The 20166-nt window shown below is 34.5% G+C and overlaps 1 protein-coding gene and 1 long non-coding RNA gene across 3 annotated transcripts; one reads left to right on the forward strand and one right to left on the reverse strand.

The window, feature by feature from the left end:
• Window positions 1–3741: 3741 nt before the first annotated feature.
• LOC122303500 (ubiquitin carboxyl-terminal hydrolase 27) lies at window positions 3742–9233 on the forward strand. 2 transcript variants are annotated; one of them, XM_043115307.1, is made up of 11 exons: window positions 3742–3858; window positions 4001–4312; window positions 4621–4747; window positions 5287–5387; window positions 5467–5697; window positions 6087–6155; window positions 6260–6388; window positions 6587–6724; window positions 7390–7452; window positions 7736–8071; window positions 8493–9233. In XM_043115307.1, exons 2-11 carry the CDS (start codon window positions 4040–4042, stop codon window positions 8748–8750), a joined length of 1725 nt encoding a protein of 574 aa, XP_042971241.1. In that variant the 5' UTR covers window positions 3742–3858; window positions 4001–4039; the 3' UTR covers window positions 8751–9233. The 2 variants fall into 2 exon arrangements, with proteins under 2 accessions (XP_042971241.1, XP_042971242.1); XM_043115308.1 differs by lacking the exon at window positions 7390–7452 and having other exon boundaries at window positions 3792–4312.
• A 2361-nt stretch (window positions 9234–11594) lies between these two features.
• On the reverse strand, window positions 11595–12282 carry LOC122302270. Its single transcript, XR_006240425.1, has 2 exons — window positions 12147–12282; window positions 11595–12051 (listed from the first exon to the last, which is right to left on the reverse strand). It is a non-coding gene; the product is annotated as an uncharacterized LOC122302270 (long non-coding RNA).
• Between the last annotated feature and the right edge of the window lie 7884 nt (window positions 12283–20166).

Genomic DNA, 20166 nt, shown 5'->3' on the forward strand with positions numbered 1-20166 from the left:
TGCAGCTAGCAAGTAGTAATTGCTGAGCGTATTGAGAGGGTGCGATTGCATTTAATGGTGGGAGAAGGGTGTAATTGCCCTGAGAGAGATATATGCTCGTTACATTCACAGTACATGAACGGATTTAGATGAACGGTGTTAATTTTAATGGAAAAACAAACAAAAATCGTTAAAACAACAAATTCCGTTTTATACACACTTTTTATATATAGAAGATATATATCTATTAATGCGAGGTGGAGGAAAACCGGGTCGAGATTGGATCTAGTCTATCCCCTACCTCTGCTGGGGCCTAGATGCTGACAGGGCCACCCGCCCCTCGCATCTATAGGCACGGATCTCTGCCCCGCCCATGCGAAGGCTGGGTGTAGGTCCCCACTGCTCATCCCTAGTTTTGGTGACTGTAGTTTAATCCAAAATATAAATAGAGTGACACTAATTGATTTGATTCGGCAAAATCCTTTGTCATGAATAATTTTATAGGAGAAATGATATTTTTGTAGTTATAGAGTATGCAGACGTCATATAATTTGTTTGGAAAAAATGAATATGGGACCTACATAAAAAAAATTTAATTTTTTAATAATCGACCACTCTCTTTTTCAAAATGATTGTGTGTCCCTTAGGCACTTCAAGACTGTATGTAATATTACTCATTTTGCAGTATCTTCTTACCTAGCATACCTTTCAATAGCATCGTAGATTTTAGAGTTTATGGAGGTTGAAGGAGATGTTAAGTTATTGAAGAGAGAAGATTTGTGGTCTTTCTAGTGTCACGAAGTCTGTCCAAACTTAAGAAGATTCTCTCTTTTTATAGAAATCTTTTTACTTCATTTGAGTAATTTGGCCACACTTGCTTTATGAAACAATTGCTTTTTATGTCTCATTCAACTTGCCTTATCTTTGAGCTTGATTCTTGGGCTTAATTCTTGGTTGTTGACTTTATACTCAATAGATGCTCGCAATGCTTAAGGTCAACTTTTTCAATAATAAGGCATTGAGAATCTTCAAGTTAATCATGATAGAAATAGTTTGTAGATTTATTGTAACTTGCATTTAGATGGTTTTGGAGCCTGTTGGCCAGCCCTCTAGGTCCATTTTAGGCTATTACCAAGCTCAAAGATAACTCACTCGAGACAGTTGTGGAGCTTAGAAGCTCATTCTCGGAGGAAGCCCGTGTGAGGCAGTTGCAGCATGAGTGTTAGCACTTGGCGATCACAAAGGGATGCACTTGTCTGTGTTGGTTTTGATTGCCAAGTGCGAGTGTAAGGGCATGCAGCTTTACGGGCAAGAAGTGATGTGCTTAAGGGAGCGTCATCATCATTTGATCGTCAAGATCAAGTGTGAGGGCATGTGACTTTAAAGGAAATGAGTGATGTGCTCAAGGGAGCATCATCATCATTTGATCGCTAAGTGGGAGTGTGTGGGCACCCGACTTTAAAGACAAGGAGTGATGCACTCAAAGGAGTATCATCACTTGCTAATTTCCAAGTGCGAGTGTGAGATCACTTGACTTGGTGGGCAAAGAGTGATACACTAAAAAGAGTCCCATCACCCGTTGATCGCTAAGTGTGAGTGTGAGGGTACCCAACTTGGTGGGAGTTAGAGACACTTGGTTTCTCAATTGGAGAACCATGGCTCATATCCCTCAGCCTATTATTTTGCAAAATCTAATGGTACAAGAAGCCATTGGTTTGAACTTATTCCTTGTTAAGGCTAATAAGAGAATCACTAAAGGCCGTTTGCTTTTTATTTAATAGGTGGATTAATTGATTATGATTTTAAACCACAATTAGAAAAAAGACATGTGATCACAGGTTTTAGTACTTTTCACATGAGGGCTCCACTTCTATTGCGTTTTTGTTTGGAGAAATGAAAACGTAACGAAATAGCTACAGATCGGAAAAATCAATTGTTTGCATGATTGGAAGAATACTAGCTACTATATATACCAGTGCATGAGGACCATGCATTGGCAAGAATGAAGTGAGGATTGGTACATTTTGAAGATCTGAATTTAAGAAATTTATATGTATTGCGCATGTGGTCATTGGAGTCACGGAATAACAATATTGTGTCAACGTAATTTCACGGCGGACCGTGGTGCATGAAGCTTGCACTCTGCTTGTGTGATGCGTGAGACACACACTTGTCGAATGGTGAAGATTCTTGGTCCATCTTGTAGATCGACGTTTGAAGAGTATGGTGATATGACACGTGTACTCTTTTAGTAACTGAAAGACAATAAATTAAGTATTTCTCAACCAAATAAAATAAAAACGAAAAAATAAAGGAAAAAACTATATGGACAATGGACTGAAGTGGAAAGAGGAGCTGAGAAAATGATAGAAGGCTTTTTCGGTTTTTATGGTGAATGAAGAGAAGGGATTGTGTCACTGTGACTATGGTCGCGATAGTTGTTTTGTTTAGCAACAAAATGATCGTCTTGTACTTTAAAGTAACAACTAAGCTCAATTTCTTTATATATTAATTTTGGAGAAATGTTTATTTGTAATTATGAGTGTGTAAATAATGTGTAATTCTTTTAAAAAAATGAGTAAATACGAGATCCACATGAAAAAAATTTAATTCTTTAATAGCGGACCACATTATTTTTCAAAATGATTATGCAATACTTACGCATTTTATGACTATATTTAGCAGTGCTCTTAATTTTCAGTTTGGATATCTATCATTTATGATATGAAGCTCAAAAGCATTCAAATGTTTTATATTTTGATATGCAGTCAAATATAATCACTATCTTTGATATGCCTGAAATGAGTAATACTATACATAATTATAGGGTGTGTAAGTTCTACAAAATATCTTTCAAATTAAGTGAAATTTATCATTGAAAAACTAATTTTTTCATGTAGGCATAAGATTTACCCACTTTTTTTTAGTGAAAATACTTAAAAGATTGTATATTCTAAAACTACAAATGTTATTTCTCTACTTGAAATATTGTCATACGTTAGAAAATACCATGAGGTTGGGTAAATATGTTTGGTTTTAAAAGGTTATAGATTTTTTCACTAATTTTTTTTCAAGCTCAATCTAACATCTTTTAAACGTCGTTTTCTTTTTCATGTATCAAAATCCTTTTGATAACCAACTCGCCTTCTTGCAAAGTTGAACTTTTCAATCTTAGAAGTAGCCATCTCACGTGTTATAAATCAAGAGCTCAAAATCTCAACATGTGCACATATATAAAAGTCAACATTTTTACAGAAATCTAAAAACCACTCTACACAAATATTATCTAAATAACTTTACAATCTTATCAAAAATTTTATTAATCTAATTTTATAAAACTTAAAACAAAATAAACTTAAAAATACATTATTCAATCCCAGAGGTGATAGTCTTGATCTTAGAGTATCACTCTCTTCAAAGTCTAAGGCTCAACGCTTTATGGATGTAAATAAATTTTTGATATCACACCTTAATGAAAAGCCAACGATTTAATCAATTTTATATAGAAAAACTTTCGAGTGCGGTATACAAGATTAGGGTTTATTATGTAGGGATGAGTCCAAAGGACCCCCTACCTTGGAGAGGTTCCGTAACTTAAAAAAATATACATTATTCAAACTTCTCATCTTAAACTCTCAATTTTACGGAATTAGTTGAAAATACAATTAAAATTCTTTTTTTTTTTAAGAATTATAAAATTAGGTAAATTTCCGTTTTCCAAACATATGGACCAGTTTACTCTAGAGCTATTGGGCCGTAAATGTTGGGCCGAAAACCACATTTGTTGGGTGCAGGATTGCCTCTTGGTTGCCATGAAGTACAGAGTGCAGAAAATCTTCCGAGGGTTTTTCGAGAGGAGATAACCCGCGAACTAAGTTTGTTAGTACTCATTTTCTCCATTTTATACTTGAATTCATTCCTTATGCTCGAAGTTCTGTCTCTCTTTTTGTTAATTCGCTAATCTCTCTCTCTCTCTAAGTTTCCCTTCCGGTCTGATTGATTGTGTTTATACGTTTACCAGACTCAGAGACAAATAAACTGACATATTTGGTTAAATAGAATGAGAATCGAAGGAGGCGTAAGCCTTAATACAATACTAAGATGTTTCAGACATGGGTTTAGGACTTTGTCACATGTCAACTGGGTTTCAGCTTCTGGGTTTCAAGTTGCTGCTCTCTTGGGTGTTGTTGGTTTGATCTTGGCTATAAGAGACGGTAAAGCGGGCGATTTGAGTAGCTTATTTTCCGAGAGAACGAGTCGTACGGAGAAGTTGCGGTTGGTTCCCGGGTTGCAAAATCTTGGCAATAATTGTTTTCTCAATGTAATTTTGCAGGTATGGTTACTTCGAATAATGGGGGTTTTTTTTTTCGCTTACATGCTGTTTAGTTGCTATAAAAAATTGGAACGGAGAAGAGAAAAATGAAAAGGAAAACAAGAGAGAGAGAGAGGGAGATTTTATTTTATTGTACTTTCTAGTTTGGTCTTCGTCAAGAAAAAATTTAAGAGGTTCTAAGTTAATTTTTCCTTATTTTTAAAGTTTTATTTCCAAGTATCGAACTGCGTATAATTGTTCTTTATCTGTTGGATGAGCCAAAATAGTATATTCTTCTTGTTTGGTTTCTGAATCTGGGAAATTTTCAGGCTCTGGCTAGCTGTTTATACTTCCAACCTTTTCTTCAAAAGGTTATAGAAGAATGTGAATTATTGGAGGATGAGGGACAAGTTGCAATTTTGCCGCTTACAGCTTCTTTGGCTACTTTATTAGAAGGTAACAATTAGTACTGTGAATTATCTGAATCGTGCTCAAGCGTTCCCCTTCAGTCTTATATTGTGTGTGTGTGTGTCATGGAAATCTGCAATCCACGGATCCAATAATGTTGACCTCAAACTTTTTGGCTTTCTGATTAAGTGTACCCTATAATTCTCTTTTTGATTTGTGAATATATATATATATATATATATATGTGCGTGCATGTGTTCCAGTTAGACTATTCCAATTCAGCTCTGATTCCTGGATTACCGTACCATGAAATATGTTACTTCATGATTATGACGGTTATGTTAGTTTCTCACTCAACTTTATTTATTATTTTTTTTGTAAAAATTTCAGTTATTTTTCAGGAATGAGTCTTCAAACCCTGATTACTAAGACACTAAACTTTGGAATAAGTCTTCAATCCCTGATTACTAAGACACTAAACTTAAGCTATCTCTTCACTTTGAGTTTGTTATTGAAGAGTTGTACTGTTGCATTAACAAAGGCGACTTGTAGGTCTAACTTAAGTAGTGAATGGTCCATACGTGCAGAATTATGTGAAGTTGGTGGAGGAAGAGTTGTTTTGAGTCCACGTAAACTGATGATGGCCATGGCTCATTATATCCCAAATTTTAACCTGACAACTCAGCAGGTGCAGTGGTGCCTTTTGAATGCTTTAACAACTTTAGTGCATTATCCTAAGCCTAATTTTTTATTTCATGTCTCTGTAGGATGCAGCAGAAGCTTTTCTTTATCTTTTGTCCTCTCTAAGAGAAGAGTTTTCAGATTGTTATCTTCCAAATCAATGTTCTTTAGTTGATGTTTCTGCTTCCAGTCGTAGGATTCTCATCCCAAAGTTGAGGGAGGATTGGTCTGAGCAGGAAAGATGGCAGCAGCACTTCCTTGGACCTTTTGATGGAATTCTTGGTAGCATATTAACTTGTCAAAGCTGTTCATCTCAGGTTCACATGGCTTAAATAATATTAAGTCTAAAACGGCTTTAGTTTTTGAAGGCTCATTTGATTTGCATTTCTGTCTCAATTTTGCATGGATCAGCAAAATGTGTAATGACATCTGCTAGTCTTGGGATTGCTATTTTATCCTACCAACACTCTGTTGATTATTTTGTGTGTCCATGAAATAGAAACCTGTAATGACTTTAACCTTACGCCTGTCTGATTTTCTTTGATTTGTTAAGGAATTTGTTATCTCACTGTCTATATTTTCATCTATATATGTGATTATCCTAATGACACTCTGTCAATTAGACCTTTCACCTTTCTCTTTCTCCCGATTTCCATCTCGTGACTTTATGCATGTGTTTTATATTTTTCTTTCGTTAATTTTGCAGATCTCATTGAGTTTTGAATCTTTTCATAGCTTGCCTCTGTCACCGGTGTTTGCTAATGGGGCCACCATTGTATGTTCAATGAAGATTTTACTATTTTACCTTGTGCATGTTTAAGCCATCACTTGCATTTCCGTCCTCATGGCCATTTTTTTTCTATAACTGAGGTGCAACAGATGGTAGGATGTACTTTGGAGGATTGCCTGAAGCAGTTCATCATTGCTGAACACATCGAGAATTATCACTGCAGCCACTGTTGGCATGTGGCTGGAATAAAGTATTTGTCCTCTATAGAGGCAAATGAGGTAATTTCTTTATGTGAGTAGGCTTGGTGCTTTTGGCTAATCCATTGTTCTGTTTATTTTTTATCACCATGGTTATTTACTGCCTTTGATTACTTCTATGCTGGTGTTAGTGTAGATGTTGAGTCTTTTTGACATTTTTACTTGAAGCAATTGACTGCTATTTTTCAATTTTGGGGTTCTTGTGCATTTGTTGCCCAGACTGAGATTGAAAAACTTCGGAGATGTAGTGAGCAAGAAAACTGTGACTGTCGAAGAGTTCTTCATCTAGCAACACTACCATGGTCAAACAAGTTTTCGTATACGCTAAAGCAATTAAGCATTGCTCGTAGTCCAAAGGTACCCATGCTCAACCCTCTTTTTTTGTAATGAAACCTAAAGTACTTCCCTGCATCAAGTTTACATGGAAAGGGTTTCAGATGTGAACAAAAATTGGGCATGGTTTTCTCTTTAGGTAGTTGCTATGAGAATGTAGGAACAGCCTGGCAGAAAGTCACTACACCTTTCAAGGCCTGGGTTTTCATTAAGTCTTTATATCAAATCCTTGCTCCACACATATGGAGCAATATCTGCCTGCTAAAATATTTACATGGATGATTACTTTGCATGATGATCTATGAGGTTACTTAGAAAACCAGGGTGATGATGGATGCCTTTTTCTACTTGTAAAAAAAATCCAGCTGGAAACGGCATAACAATATGCAACCAGGCACGATTTCATTCAATAATAACTGTAATAATCTGCATTGAAAAGCTAAATCCAAATACTAGACTTTCTTTTTGGCAACAAGCCGGCAGGAAAAACCTAAAAGCTACTTGAAACATGTATTTTTCCTTCAAATTTGTTTACTCGGCCCAAATTTTTCTTCAAAAAAGGTGGGCTTTTACTTTTAGTAATTGATTTGCAGCTGTCCTGACATCCCCCTCTGTCCTTCTGGATGTGTGATTATGTAATTTTATTCCAAGGACACCTATCAACCTGAATCCTGATCATATACTTGCAGATTCTATGCATTCACCTAAAGCGTGTGTCAATAAATATGTTTGGAGAACCAGTCAAACTTCAGGTGCTCGAGTTTCCTTGCTTCTGTTATGTTTGATCCTTAATTTTCTCACTGTTTGAGACAGACCATTTATTTTTACTGAACTTTCAAATAACTTTGTATTTTTATTGACATTTTATCTTTGCTTTTAGATTTTTGGTGCAACTCTATCTATATGCTCTTCTAATTTCCCCCCGTTTATTGACTATGTTGTCTTTGGTTCTTACGAACTTTTTGGAACGGTACAAATACATTCCTTTCTGAAATTTATGTAAAGAAGTTCTAACTTCTCTACTGATGATTGTAGGGTCATATTTCTTTTCCCTTGATCTTGGACCTGTACCCATTCATGACAAGTGGGGTGGGAATAAGGAGCTGGGGAGAAAATTTTCAAAGAAAGCAAGTGAAGCTACAATGTGAAAAACGAAAATCTCTTTTCAATAATTTCAATATGCAATTTGATACAAGAAAGGTTCATAATATTTATGGGCAAATGAGAGACGAAAACTCAAAAGAATTTGTTTCCGATGAAGCTGAATGCACTTCAAATGTACAAGCTGTTGGAGGAGAAATCAATTTGGCTCAAACTGATGGATGCTCAGAATCCACGCTTACAATCATGCATAGGCAGTCTGATGACAGGGTAGGGTTGGGTTTGCTGAATATCTTTGCATGGGCGTAATACTTGAATCTTGCGTTTTCCCTCACTGACACTCCAGAGTAATGACAAAGACAGCCGTTTATTACAACTATTTTTTGAATTCTGTTCTAAATGGAGTGTATTTTTGTAAAACAGAGTTACATTATTGTTATTTTAAAAAATACCCTCAATTTAAAATTGAGTAGTAAAAATGATTGTGTCTTTATCATTACTCGACACGGGCGGCATATTTCTGTTGTTTGATGAAATTCAACCCGTCAAGGTCAGTACTAAGGCCGAAAGAAAAAAGCTCCATCAAAGTCTAGTCTTAGGTCCCGATATTGAGCTGAGCTAAGTTTTTTATGAATAGTAGTGAGTTGAAATAGTAAAATTGAGTTCTTTACTTAACAGTGTATTGGTGCAGGTGACAGTCGCTTCAGAAACTCATTTGTATCGACTTGTTTCTGTTGTGGAGCACTTTGGAAGAGCCGGTAGTGGGCATTATACTGTTTACAGAAGTGTGAGCTCTGATTTACACAAGTTCGTTCCCGATGATCAATCTGAGCCTGCCTCGGCACGTTGGTTTTGTATTTCAGATTCTGATGTGCAGTGTGTCTCTGAAGAGGAAGTTCTTGCTGCCGAGGCTAGCTTGCTCTTCTATGAAAAAATTGTCCAAGGCTAGGAAAATTGCATATATTTGTGTACACGTGTTTGTTTTGAAACTTCCATTTTTATACCAGAAAGGTCAAATGATGCTGTTTCAATTGCAACTCCATGTAGAAAAGACTCTTCAAGTTCAAGATACCAAAGGCCGTTACAAACTTACAAGAGGCATTAGCAACTTGGAGAGCCTAAAAAGCTGAAGGTGAAAACTAGAAGATTCCTAACTGGAGGGAGGAGCATAAGAGTCTTTATCTTTATGTATTGTTGCCGCCGTCAGATCCTCCTCCACGACAATGTCTACGGAGCAATTATTTATCTAAAGATTTTGGAGCTGAACAGTTGAGTTTGTTCCATTGTAAAAGTGAAACTAACATACGGTTTTGTTCATGTCTGTCTTGAGTTTGTTAATGGGCCAGGAAAGATTGGTATTACCCCTAACAAATGCACTAAGAGCATTGACAATGGATTATTTATCTTCATATATAAAATTATATATTTTGAAGATTGGTTTTGAATTCCTACATTGGATTATGTATTTTTTGATCAAATAATAATAAAATAATAAAGAGAGAAAAGAGAAAAAAGAAATGGGAGAAAAAGAGAGAAGAGAGAGTTGGGAGGAGAGAAAAAATAATAAAAATATAGTTTGAAAAATGAAAAGGTGATTTTTATGTTTGAATAATAACTGTAGCAAGTTATTACATATAAATAAGTCAATATAGATGATTTTAAGGGCATATTTTTTAAATTTAAAAATAAAAATGAAGATGCATGCTCTAATGGACTTAGTATCTGGAAAGATAATGGGCCAGCTGGAAAGAGTTGGCACAACAAGTATCCAATCTGTTTTGAAATGGCGTCTAGAATCCGACTTGAATCCAAAGTCATGCAAACCCGCCGTTTGGATTTATTAATTGAAGGCAAAAGTCTCTAAATCCTTAGTTTGAAATAAATTAGATGCATATATAATATTATAATTGCTAGCTTGGGGAAATCAATTAACCAATATTTCAACTATTCTTCCTTGCTATATCGTGCGTAGCTAATTGTCACACTAACTAGTAACTACAAAAGCATGCATTATTTGCGAGGAAGCGACACACCCGACATACCATATTTATTTTTTATTTATTTTTATTATTTTTAAATTAATTGAGTTCTTCTACTCATTATCTATACATTACATATTTGGTAAGACAAAGAAAATTAAAAAATTATATGTGGTGTGTGATATGATCAGGATGATGATCATTAGAATTTTTCTACAAATAATATAAGATAAAAAATGAGAAGAGATCATAATTCTGCTATAAGATCAATATACTATTATGCTTCTGTAATGTGGTTAACTGGCTTGAGTACTGTAAACACACACACAAACACAACTCTCTTTAGATTCTGATCACGTGCAGCTTCATTTTATAGAATAATTTATAAAAGTAACATCGTTTTACCGAAACATTCCCAATTTAAAATATGGTTATATAAACACTTATAAAAAAGATTTTACGTGTATTATTACTCTATATGGGCGTATCATGCATTCATGATCTACGTACCTATCTGCTATCCCAATGGGTCGGTTGTTTAATTTGTGGAATAATATATATGAATCTAACGAACTTGAATAAAATAAAGAAAGATGATCAGCAAATCACTAATTAAGAAGCCTTTTGAGGTTTTAAACCTTTTGGTTATGTTCATAATTGTCCATAGTACATGGTTTGATAAATGTATATATATATATAATATACCTATATATTATAATAGAGAAATACTTTAACCACAAAAGTAAACCCACCAAGTGACGTGACTTGATGTAGTATATGTCAGAATATTGTAAAGTTACTTTTATCTTAAAGTATATCTAACAAATCACATGAAGTCACGTCAGTTTATGAGTACGTTTACAATCCTATTAAGTCTATATCAATTCTCATAATAATATAGATAGTTTTTGTTCACTACAGTACTGTGTATAATGACGGGTCTTGCTCATGATGAGTACCCTATATGCGGTATCTTGATTTTAGGGTTTTCCAAGTGCCTATTTTTGGTCATCAAGCACTGTTTATATATATATATATATATATTACTAATTTATATGTGCAACTTATGTTGGAAAGCAAAACTAGGATTGCACCCTTCCTAATAAGATTGGAGGTGGCCAATTAATATAAGCATGTCATATAATATTAATGTGCATGCAAAAACTTAATGCTTTTAATGAACCTCGCGGATCGTTTTCCTTTATTTTTTATATATATAGGTCGGGTGAGGGGTTTCGAATCTAAATTTTCTATTTGGAGAACCGAGTTATATGCTATCAGGCTATTAGACTTTTGTGAACTGGAGCTTAGTTGTGAATTGTCCTGTCCACTTTGTGATTGATTAATGTGCTAGCTAGTTCATGTATGGCCAATAAAATTACATGCAAGCTGCTTGCTAGAATCTCCTTCGATCAATGATATTAATTCTGTCGATTCTCCCTCATGATAACATGCATGCTTTGGTGATGGTAGCTGGCAAGGAGAGCTGCTTTGGATTGGGCTCTATATATTATATGGTGCCTTGTTTGAGAGATCGATACTTTATGGTCCAAGCGTCTGTGATATCATGACTACGTATGTACGATGGTTTAATTCCATATAATATTGCTGCTGTTTGCAACGTTAGCAGGATTTTGCAAGTTTTTATTCATGTGTTGGTTGTTCAATAAAATATTACCAGTTGGGTAATAATATTTTATATATTATCAATCATCGGTCCATTCCATATTCATCGCGACACTGCTAGCTTATATATACATACAAATGACTAACAAATCCTTGTTCAAATCCATAGGTGTAGCATGCATGCAACATTCAGAATTTTCTGATCTATATAAATTAACCTTTCGGAAACCCTAGCTACTTTACAAAAGGTCCATGTATATATATAGACCATAAATATATATACAACTAGCATGTTTCGCGTTTACATTTTTACATGCAAGCCATATTATTATTATTTTTTTTTTTTTAAATTGGAAGTTTTCATTTCTCCATGAACTATATATATAGACCTACTTATGCGCTAGCTCAAACTGCAATATATAGGAAAAACAAGTAATTTATTAATAAAGCAAAGATTGTCGAACAATATTTAATAATTTTCATTTTAGTTATGTATTGGAGGCTTCCTTCTTGCAGGTGTGTAATCCGCAGCGGCCACTAAATCATCGCTGTCTGCAGCCCTATCTTCTTTTGGTGAAAACTTATCATCATGCATCAGGTTCGTCTGAGATTCATGGCTTGTTGTGATCGCCCGTAAACTGCGTGCTGCTACCAGAACAAGTATTTAAGAATCAAATATATATATATATATATAGTTTTAAAGTTGAGATTTAATTAATTGGATAGGGAGAGGAGATTACCTCTGGCTCCAACAGAGAAAAAGCAAAGCAACATAAAAGCAACAAGAACAAGCTGGCGTTTGCATGAAACTGCAGCCATCTTAATTAAACTATATTTTTGAACAATATTCAATCTCTAATTTTTTTTGGCATGGAGCCTCTTCATTTTACTCCCTTATATAGACACGCAAACTTGTACTTATTATTTAGCTAGACATTTCGACGATCGAGTTGCGTAATGGGATATGTGCGTGACCAATATGGTGATCTAACAAGCCTTCACTTCAATGTCTCCTTCTGTCTAGCCTGAAAACGATAGCATCGTGCTGCTTAGAAAACAGGTTGCATCAAAGACAAGAAATGCAAGAGCTGTTGGCATACTAACCAGTTTGAGGCCAGGGTTCTGACTTTGTCTCCCCTTGAAAGGTGCATATTTTGTTTGTATTCCTTTTTTTCTTCTATTAGTCGACAATTGTAGTTAAAAAGACTCCTTATAATTAATTCCAATGTCGTTAAACCAGGGTGGGATGGGGTTCTGGGTTTGGTATTCGTGTTTCTTCCATCAACTGACTTAATTTTTTTATTCTTAAGATGAACATGCTTTCATTGGCTTTGATGCACGATACATGCATGATGCAATTAATTTTGAAGTAAAGGACGGCCTGATCAAATGCTAGGTTTAACCCTTTAGATTAATTCACTTCATGAGGCTATTAATCAGTCATTGAAGAAGTTGTAAATTCGGAACAGAGTGCTTCAGACGTACCAGAGCTATGGGATTCCCTTAATACCTATTCTCCGGCCAGCCCGAAGCAGTATTCATAACCCTGTACTGACAAGCACATGGCAATACATTACCCTAGTTTGCTAGCTTGCTCCTGACACAAAAGCATATACACACACACACACATATATATAATCATGTTTGTGTATGCATGTAACTAGCTAGCGAATGCCGAATAGCAGCAAGGCATGGGGAAAAATGTCCTCCAGATCAGAAGATAATTTGCAATGGTGCGGCCAGTACAACAATCTGCCCAGTACTCTTGTCATTGATTTCTTAATTATTGCATTATTTAATCATGCAGCAGGTTCAACTAATGATCAATATTCAACAAACCATGCATTAATGAACGGAGGGAGAAAACCCGACACAAGTGGGGCTACAATCCTTTTCAGATAAGGCGATCTATACTGTTGTGTTACAAAAATCACGTGGGATGGGCGAAGGATCATCTGCTGTGTGGACCTGCGTTGTCCCTAAAATGCATACACTAAACATGGTTTATCTTGCTAAACAAGGCTTAAAGCTAAAGACAAAGAATTAGAGATGAAACTAGCGAAAAGGACGAAAATTACTGATGGGATTTGACGTGGGAAAATGTTTCCCAGGAAGAAAATTAAGCCTGCATGCCAACAAACCTTTTATCCCTTGCCACATGCATGGACGTTTGTTTTCCCAAAATATTTGTTCTTAGTTCAAAATATTTACTTTGTATTAGTTTCTCAATTATACCGTACTTTTATTTTGAACATGGAACTCATGAGTACTTCGTTAGAATAATAAGAAAAATTTATATGTGAATGAAATATATATTTTTTCTTGTAATTAATTAGCACCGTTCGTCCTTTTTTAGGAAAATAGATCACAATGCAAGTGACGACTCTGTTTTTAATTCAAAAACAAAAGTGGTAATTAATTAAAATTAAATTAAGGGACATAATTAAACGTACGTAATAATTCTTGCAGTCCAAAATTTTACGCATCCCGATGTTTATTTTGATAATTCTACGACAGTACAGATGATCAGAGACAAAGTACTCTATATATATATATATATATATTTGTTTTGCGACTCCGAAATTACCATGCACCTTAAGTTCCTGATCCAGTCCTTTTTAATTCACTTGCTCAAGGCCACGTACTCAAAGAGTTGTACCATGTTTATTACATAATTTCCCGAGATATATTGAAACTCTTTTCTATTTTATATTAGATTTCTCTGACCTCATGTACAAGCAGATGATGATCTAGTAGTATAGTACTACTGCAACAAGCAGATCAAAGATGGCTTTGAGGGTCGGCCTGCTGGTTGAGTGTTTGCTTAAAAGGTAAGCGTGCATGCATAATTATGATCTCATTCATATTCAAACTTCATCTCATGATATCTGATCTAGCTATATATATAGCTAGCGCGCTAGTAGGGGTCGGGAGGTTTAGTGCGTAATTTCTTCAGTCAGCAGCCATGGACGTGCAGTACGTTAATTAGCACTATGGCCGGTACGATCGAGCTGACCATGCATGCTTTGTATGCAGTCGAAATATGTGAATTTAAAGAAAAAGCAGGCCGGATCTTAGGCTTGAAACATGATATATTGATCATCATGTGTGTTGTTGAGTGGCCTGCTTTTATTTCCTGCAGCCGTGTATCTAGGTCAACTTTCTATGAAAATAACTGAAAGAAACTAAAGCTAGCTTTATTTTGCAATTGGACTTCCTTTTTTTTATTTTTTATTTTTGTTTTGGGGGGGGGGGGGGGGGGGGGGGGGGGGGGGGGATGGATCTTCAATGAGATAAAGTGCTTACTAATTATGTCTTCTTTGGAGATAATGTGCCACTTTAAAATTTACAATTTACATCTTGTACAATTTCCCTCGGAGTTAGTTTACTACAATAAAAATGAATATTTATGATGAGTTATTTACAATAAAAATGAACAATACAGTTGCTAAGAAATTGATCCGATGACACATGCAGCTAGATCATGAAATTAAATACCCGGCCCTCCCCCTCCCACCTGCATTAATCTATGGGTTAATAATAAATATTCCGTAGCTAGCTAGCTAGGGCCTGGGGTGGTTTCTAACTTTTGTTGTGCGTTTCTATAGGTTATACCAAATTACCAATGGGTAGATTTAGAAATCACCCCTGCAACTGATCATCGATCGATCAAAGGAAATAATTCTGTCGAACTATAGTACTGCCGATATATATCGTCGTCATCATCAACAAGTCGGCTTGCAATTGGTTCGTTAGTACCTAGTTTAGGTCAACTAGTTAATTAGGTAATCCAAGCTTAATATTGATCATGGGATATCGATCATGAATATCATAAGCTTTGGCATGAATATTTGTTATCTACTCGAGTAATTGAAATGACTATCGGTTGTGGATCAGGCCAGAATATATATTGATAACTTCTAGATCATCTGATCATCACCTATTTATATTCTAAGACTCTTAAAAATTAAATTAATTATGCCAATACATAATATTACCCAGACATTATAAGTTAAGTCTACCTCATATATTGTATTTTATATAGTTTGCCTAGCTATAATGAAAGGAATATCTCTATAGAAGTGCTTAATAATACTAATTAAGATGCCTATTTTTTAATTATTCAATTTCTATATGGAATAGTTAATTAGTGTAAAATTATGTTTGAATTTAGTGTGAAATTATCACTTGTTCACAAAATTTAAATTGGTGGGAAAGGGGCCGGGGAGTGTGAGCCAAACTCCTCTTCAATAGGTAGGTTCAATATGCAAAATATTTTAATTAAATAGGATAGAGTATAGAGTCTTGATCAAAGTTCGAATTCAGGAGTACTTTTATTTTGATACCATGTGAAATCACTATATATTTTTCAAAAACTTAAGCCGATGTTAAGAATTAAGTAGATTTAATAATTTATATATATAGTCTTACCACTTAGATCCGTTGCCTTATAATACCATATATGTTAACTATCAAGTACCACAAAAGCCTAGTTAGACCTTTATACCATATATTCAAGTTGCAGTACTTGAATGCACGCCTCAATTTCCTAAATTCAAAGGGGAGAGAGAGAGAGAGAGAGAGAGAGAGAGAGAGAGAGAGAGAGAGAGAGAGAGAGAGAGAGAGAGAGAGAGAGAGGACATATGGAAAGACAAATGCCTAAGTTCCTTCAAATTTCCCCCACCTAATTAAGATGGAATAATTGACTTAATTATGAACCTAGCTAGCTATTGTATGTTTTCTATCAAGTCTTGATCCTTAAAGCTCGTAACAGAGCGCCTAGCTAAGCTTTATTAATAAGTCAACAAATTTTATTTTCTTCATTGCATAAAGTTTCCAGGCCGAGTGTATCAACGTTGACTTTTGTTGCTATCATTTGAAAAATATAACGTATTATATATTGGTGCTCATATATAATGCAAACTGGCCGGTAACCACTAATTTAATTAGTTTCTTGATCGCGCGGCACTAGGACGTTTTCCATCAAAACAAGTAATTACCGACTTGCATGGGATTTTACCAACTTCCAGTACTTCCACTTATTTAATAGCTGATCATCATAATGACACATGTATTAGTTAATTAACCATGCATATATGCATGATCTTTGAGCTGTACAAGCTGTTATAAGCAGTACTGTATATAGTTCAAACCAGTTAACACTAATGTTTTGAATATTATACCGGATGCCGTATCCACTACAAGAAAAATAGATAATTGCGATCAATTAATAGCAACGAAAAGATTATTAGTAACCAATTTTGGTTACTAATAATCTTTTCGTTGCTATTAATTGGTCACAAAAGCCTGTTTTTCTTATAGTGATCGATCAAGACACTGAAATGAAATATTTTGGTATCAGTATTATTTCGTGTACCGTTTCGAGATAGTCAATATATAACAATTATATTTTAAAATAATAATTTATATATGAATAAATTATACATATATATAAATTATAAATAGTCTGATTTGAATTGAGGGTTAAAAAATGAGTTTGTAATGTGAAGAAATAAAAAAAAAAAAAAGTAAAAGCAGAAATACCGGCCTGTACAGGCCGAAATATCTGCCGGTATTTGAACCTGTACAAAACAAGTATAATACCTAGTCGGTATGGTACGGTATTTAAAACACTGGTTAACACTTCTATAAATCATTTGTTACACACACATATATATATATATATATATATTTATATGTATGTATGTATGTGCGTGTAGATTGTCTAAGTATATATACTGATTATCCGTAGCCGTAGTTGCATGCACATTGCACAAGCAATTGTCATTAATTACACTTAATTTAATATATATCAACATCGGTTGAGTTAGATAGCCTCCCGCGCGAAGAAACTTCAAAGGCGACGTCCGATCAGATAGAGGCTGGAAAAAGAAATATTCATCGTCCGTACTTATCAGGCTGATTTGCATTCAGAAATAAGATGAAATAAGATTATTTTTTATGAAAAATGAAAGTTGAATAAAATATTATTATTATTATTTTGAGATTTAAAAAAGTTGAATTGCTTATTATATTTTACGGAAAATTTGAAACAGTTATAATGATAAGATAAAATACTTTCCAAATCCAAGTGAAAAGTTAATTATAAGTACCGGCTACACCACCGTACTATATATGCATTCACTTAATTAATTTCCTATATATAGTTGCAATTTGAATTAAATTCAGTTAAAAAGAAGACCAATATATATATATATATGTATGTATGTATTTTGAGAACTCGACATATGTATTTGTGACTAAACCAGCACGAAGTCGGAAGTACTTACAAATCAAGCATATCAAAGTCAATTTTTTACCCCTTTCAACGAAAATTACGTACTTCCGGCCATAAAGTACCAAACTTGCACGCCTATTGACATTTGATCGATCCTAGCTGCAGGTAGCTGGTTATCTGTATTTGGCTTACATTTTTAGTAAACATAATTTCCAAAATTTTTCTATCCCGCCCTCGTGAGCAAACGTATACGGTATACACACCCAAAAACCTTTAAGTGGTAGTAAATAAGTAGGAGCTAAAGTACTTGAGGACATTTGCTCAACAAAAGATGGGTAAATCTGATCAGTTATGGATCGGAGGCTTCTTCTTTGTTGGAGTGTAATCCATAGCCAAGATATTATCATCACTATCCCCAACCCCATCTTGCTTTGGTGTAGACAGATCTACGTGAACTTTGGGAGCTTCATTAGTAGCCGCTTGCAAACTCCGTGCTACAGAAAAAAAAAAAAAAAAAACATGAGACCCAAAAGCAGTAAATTAATTAGCAAATTTGCTCTTTGGGATGTTTGTAGGAGTATCAGATGGACTATAGATATTAATATAGCAAAGAATTTACCTCTAACCGTGATAGATGTGAAGCAAAGCAACACAAAAGCCACAAGAAGAAGGCAGCGCTTGCATGCAGACATCTTAGAGTCTTTTGATATATGATAAAATCAATCCCCTTTTCTGCATAGCATCTTCTCCTAGATCGATCTCTTATATAGGCAGAAAGAATAGTACTTGATACTTTCTAGCTAGCTAGATACTAATTAAGAAATATTGTGATGTACTGGTTGAGTGTGACGTGAATCTGTTGGTGCCATTTTTTTTCTTGAAAAGAATGGTCTTATGCAGGGTCAACATCATTGTGTTCTACTGTACCATATTTTGCATGACAATGTTATCCAGTTGGGGGCTTATCACATTGTCTTCTAATGGAACTCGTACTTTTGCTTCTGAAATCTTTTTTGGGGGCATTAGCCTGGCATGCAGGAATTGCCGCGCGCAACATGAATTATCTACCGCCATCGGTTCCTGCTGATGATCAGTATCCCAAAAAGAAGCTCGATCACGACTAGTCTTGCATTTTTCTGTTTAGCTTGGCTAGGATCGTTGTTCAGCACTAAAAGTGTTAAAAATAAGGAACAGTACTAAACATATTCAATTAACAAGCTGATTCACGGGGCCTCCTAAATCACACCTGATTCCCGGCCCATCGATCGATCTGGTATCAATGGCTCAGATATCTTCATTTCATCAAACGTTGCAACAGATCCCAAGAAGTATTTCTGCGGAGTATTTCTGCTATATATCACAGTATAATTGATCATGGCATGCATATAATATATATGCCTTTAGCCTTTTCATCATGTATAAATGATGTATTTATATCATTCTTGTTTGATTAATCATGGAGGGAGATCGTTATCTATCTCGTTCTAGACTGGTGGGGCTGCATTAATCTCTTTGGTACGTTGATCACGATTATGGTAATGTACGAAAATCACATGGAACGCACAGGCCGGTGATTATCTAATCAGTGGCCCTGTCTTGCATGTTGTCGATCCCTACTTGCACAGACATTTAAAATGATTGATTTATGTTAGGTTTGGATAATAAATAAAGATGAGTTGAGATGAAAATTAAATAAAATTTTATTCTAATATAATTATTATTTTGAAATTTAAAAAAATTGAATTGTATTTATTATATTTTATATAGCAATATGTAAAAATTATAATTACAAGATAAGATAAGTTGAGAGTCTCTTTTAATTTAAACTGAGCGCAAACAAAAATGTTAGATTTGAGAGAGAACATTTTCTAGGAATTGATCAACAACCTCATAAGATAGTACTCCTTCTAGAAATATGCTTCTAAGCTTTATTCACTTCGAATTTTGTTCTAAGCTTTTGAAGTATTTGTGTATATATATAATGTTAATTTGGGTACGATCCCACCAGCATTAATGTATTAGATTCCATAAGAATTCTGCAGTTAAAAATATTTAAATGAGAATAGTATTAGGATGGATGACTTTTTGTGAAGTACTCGTATCACCCTATTGCACCCTTTATTTAAAAATAAAAGAAAAGATATATATATTTATATATATAATCTTAATTTATAATTATATTTCCTCTTAAATTTTTATCTTGAAAATAAGAAGTTAAGGTGGTCTTTGTATTATAAAAAAAACTGTTTATTTATAACTAGTTATTTTTAATAAAATGATTATTTTTAATTAATTAAAATAAGTCATAAATAATTTTTTAATTATAAAAATTTAACCACAAATATTAATTTTTCTTGACAAAGTCAACAAAAGAATTTTTTAGTTTTGCACTCTTATAATAATTCGAATCCCAAGGCATTATAGTACAACCTGTCTATATATTTGGAGGGCCACATGTCGACCTTGTGTTTTCGATTCGTAAACCATACGTACATTGTGACTTTCTGAAGTAAAGGGAAAAG

The sequence above is a fragment of the Carya illinoinensis genome, chromosome 3, assembly GCF_018687715.1.
Source record: "Carya illinoinensis cultivar Pawnee chromosome 3, C.illinoinensisPawnee_v1, whole genome shotgun sequence".
Lineage (NCBI taxonomy): Eukaryota > Viridiplantae > Streptophyta > Magnoliopsida > Fagales > Juglandaceae > Carya > Carya illinoinensis.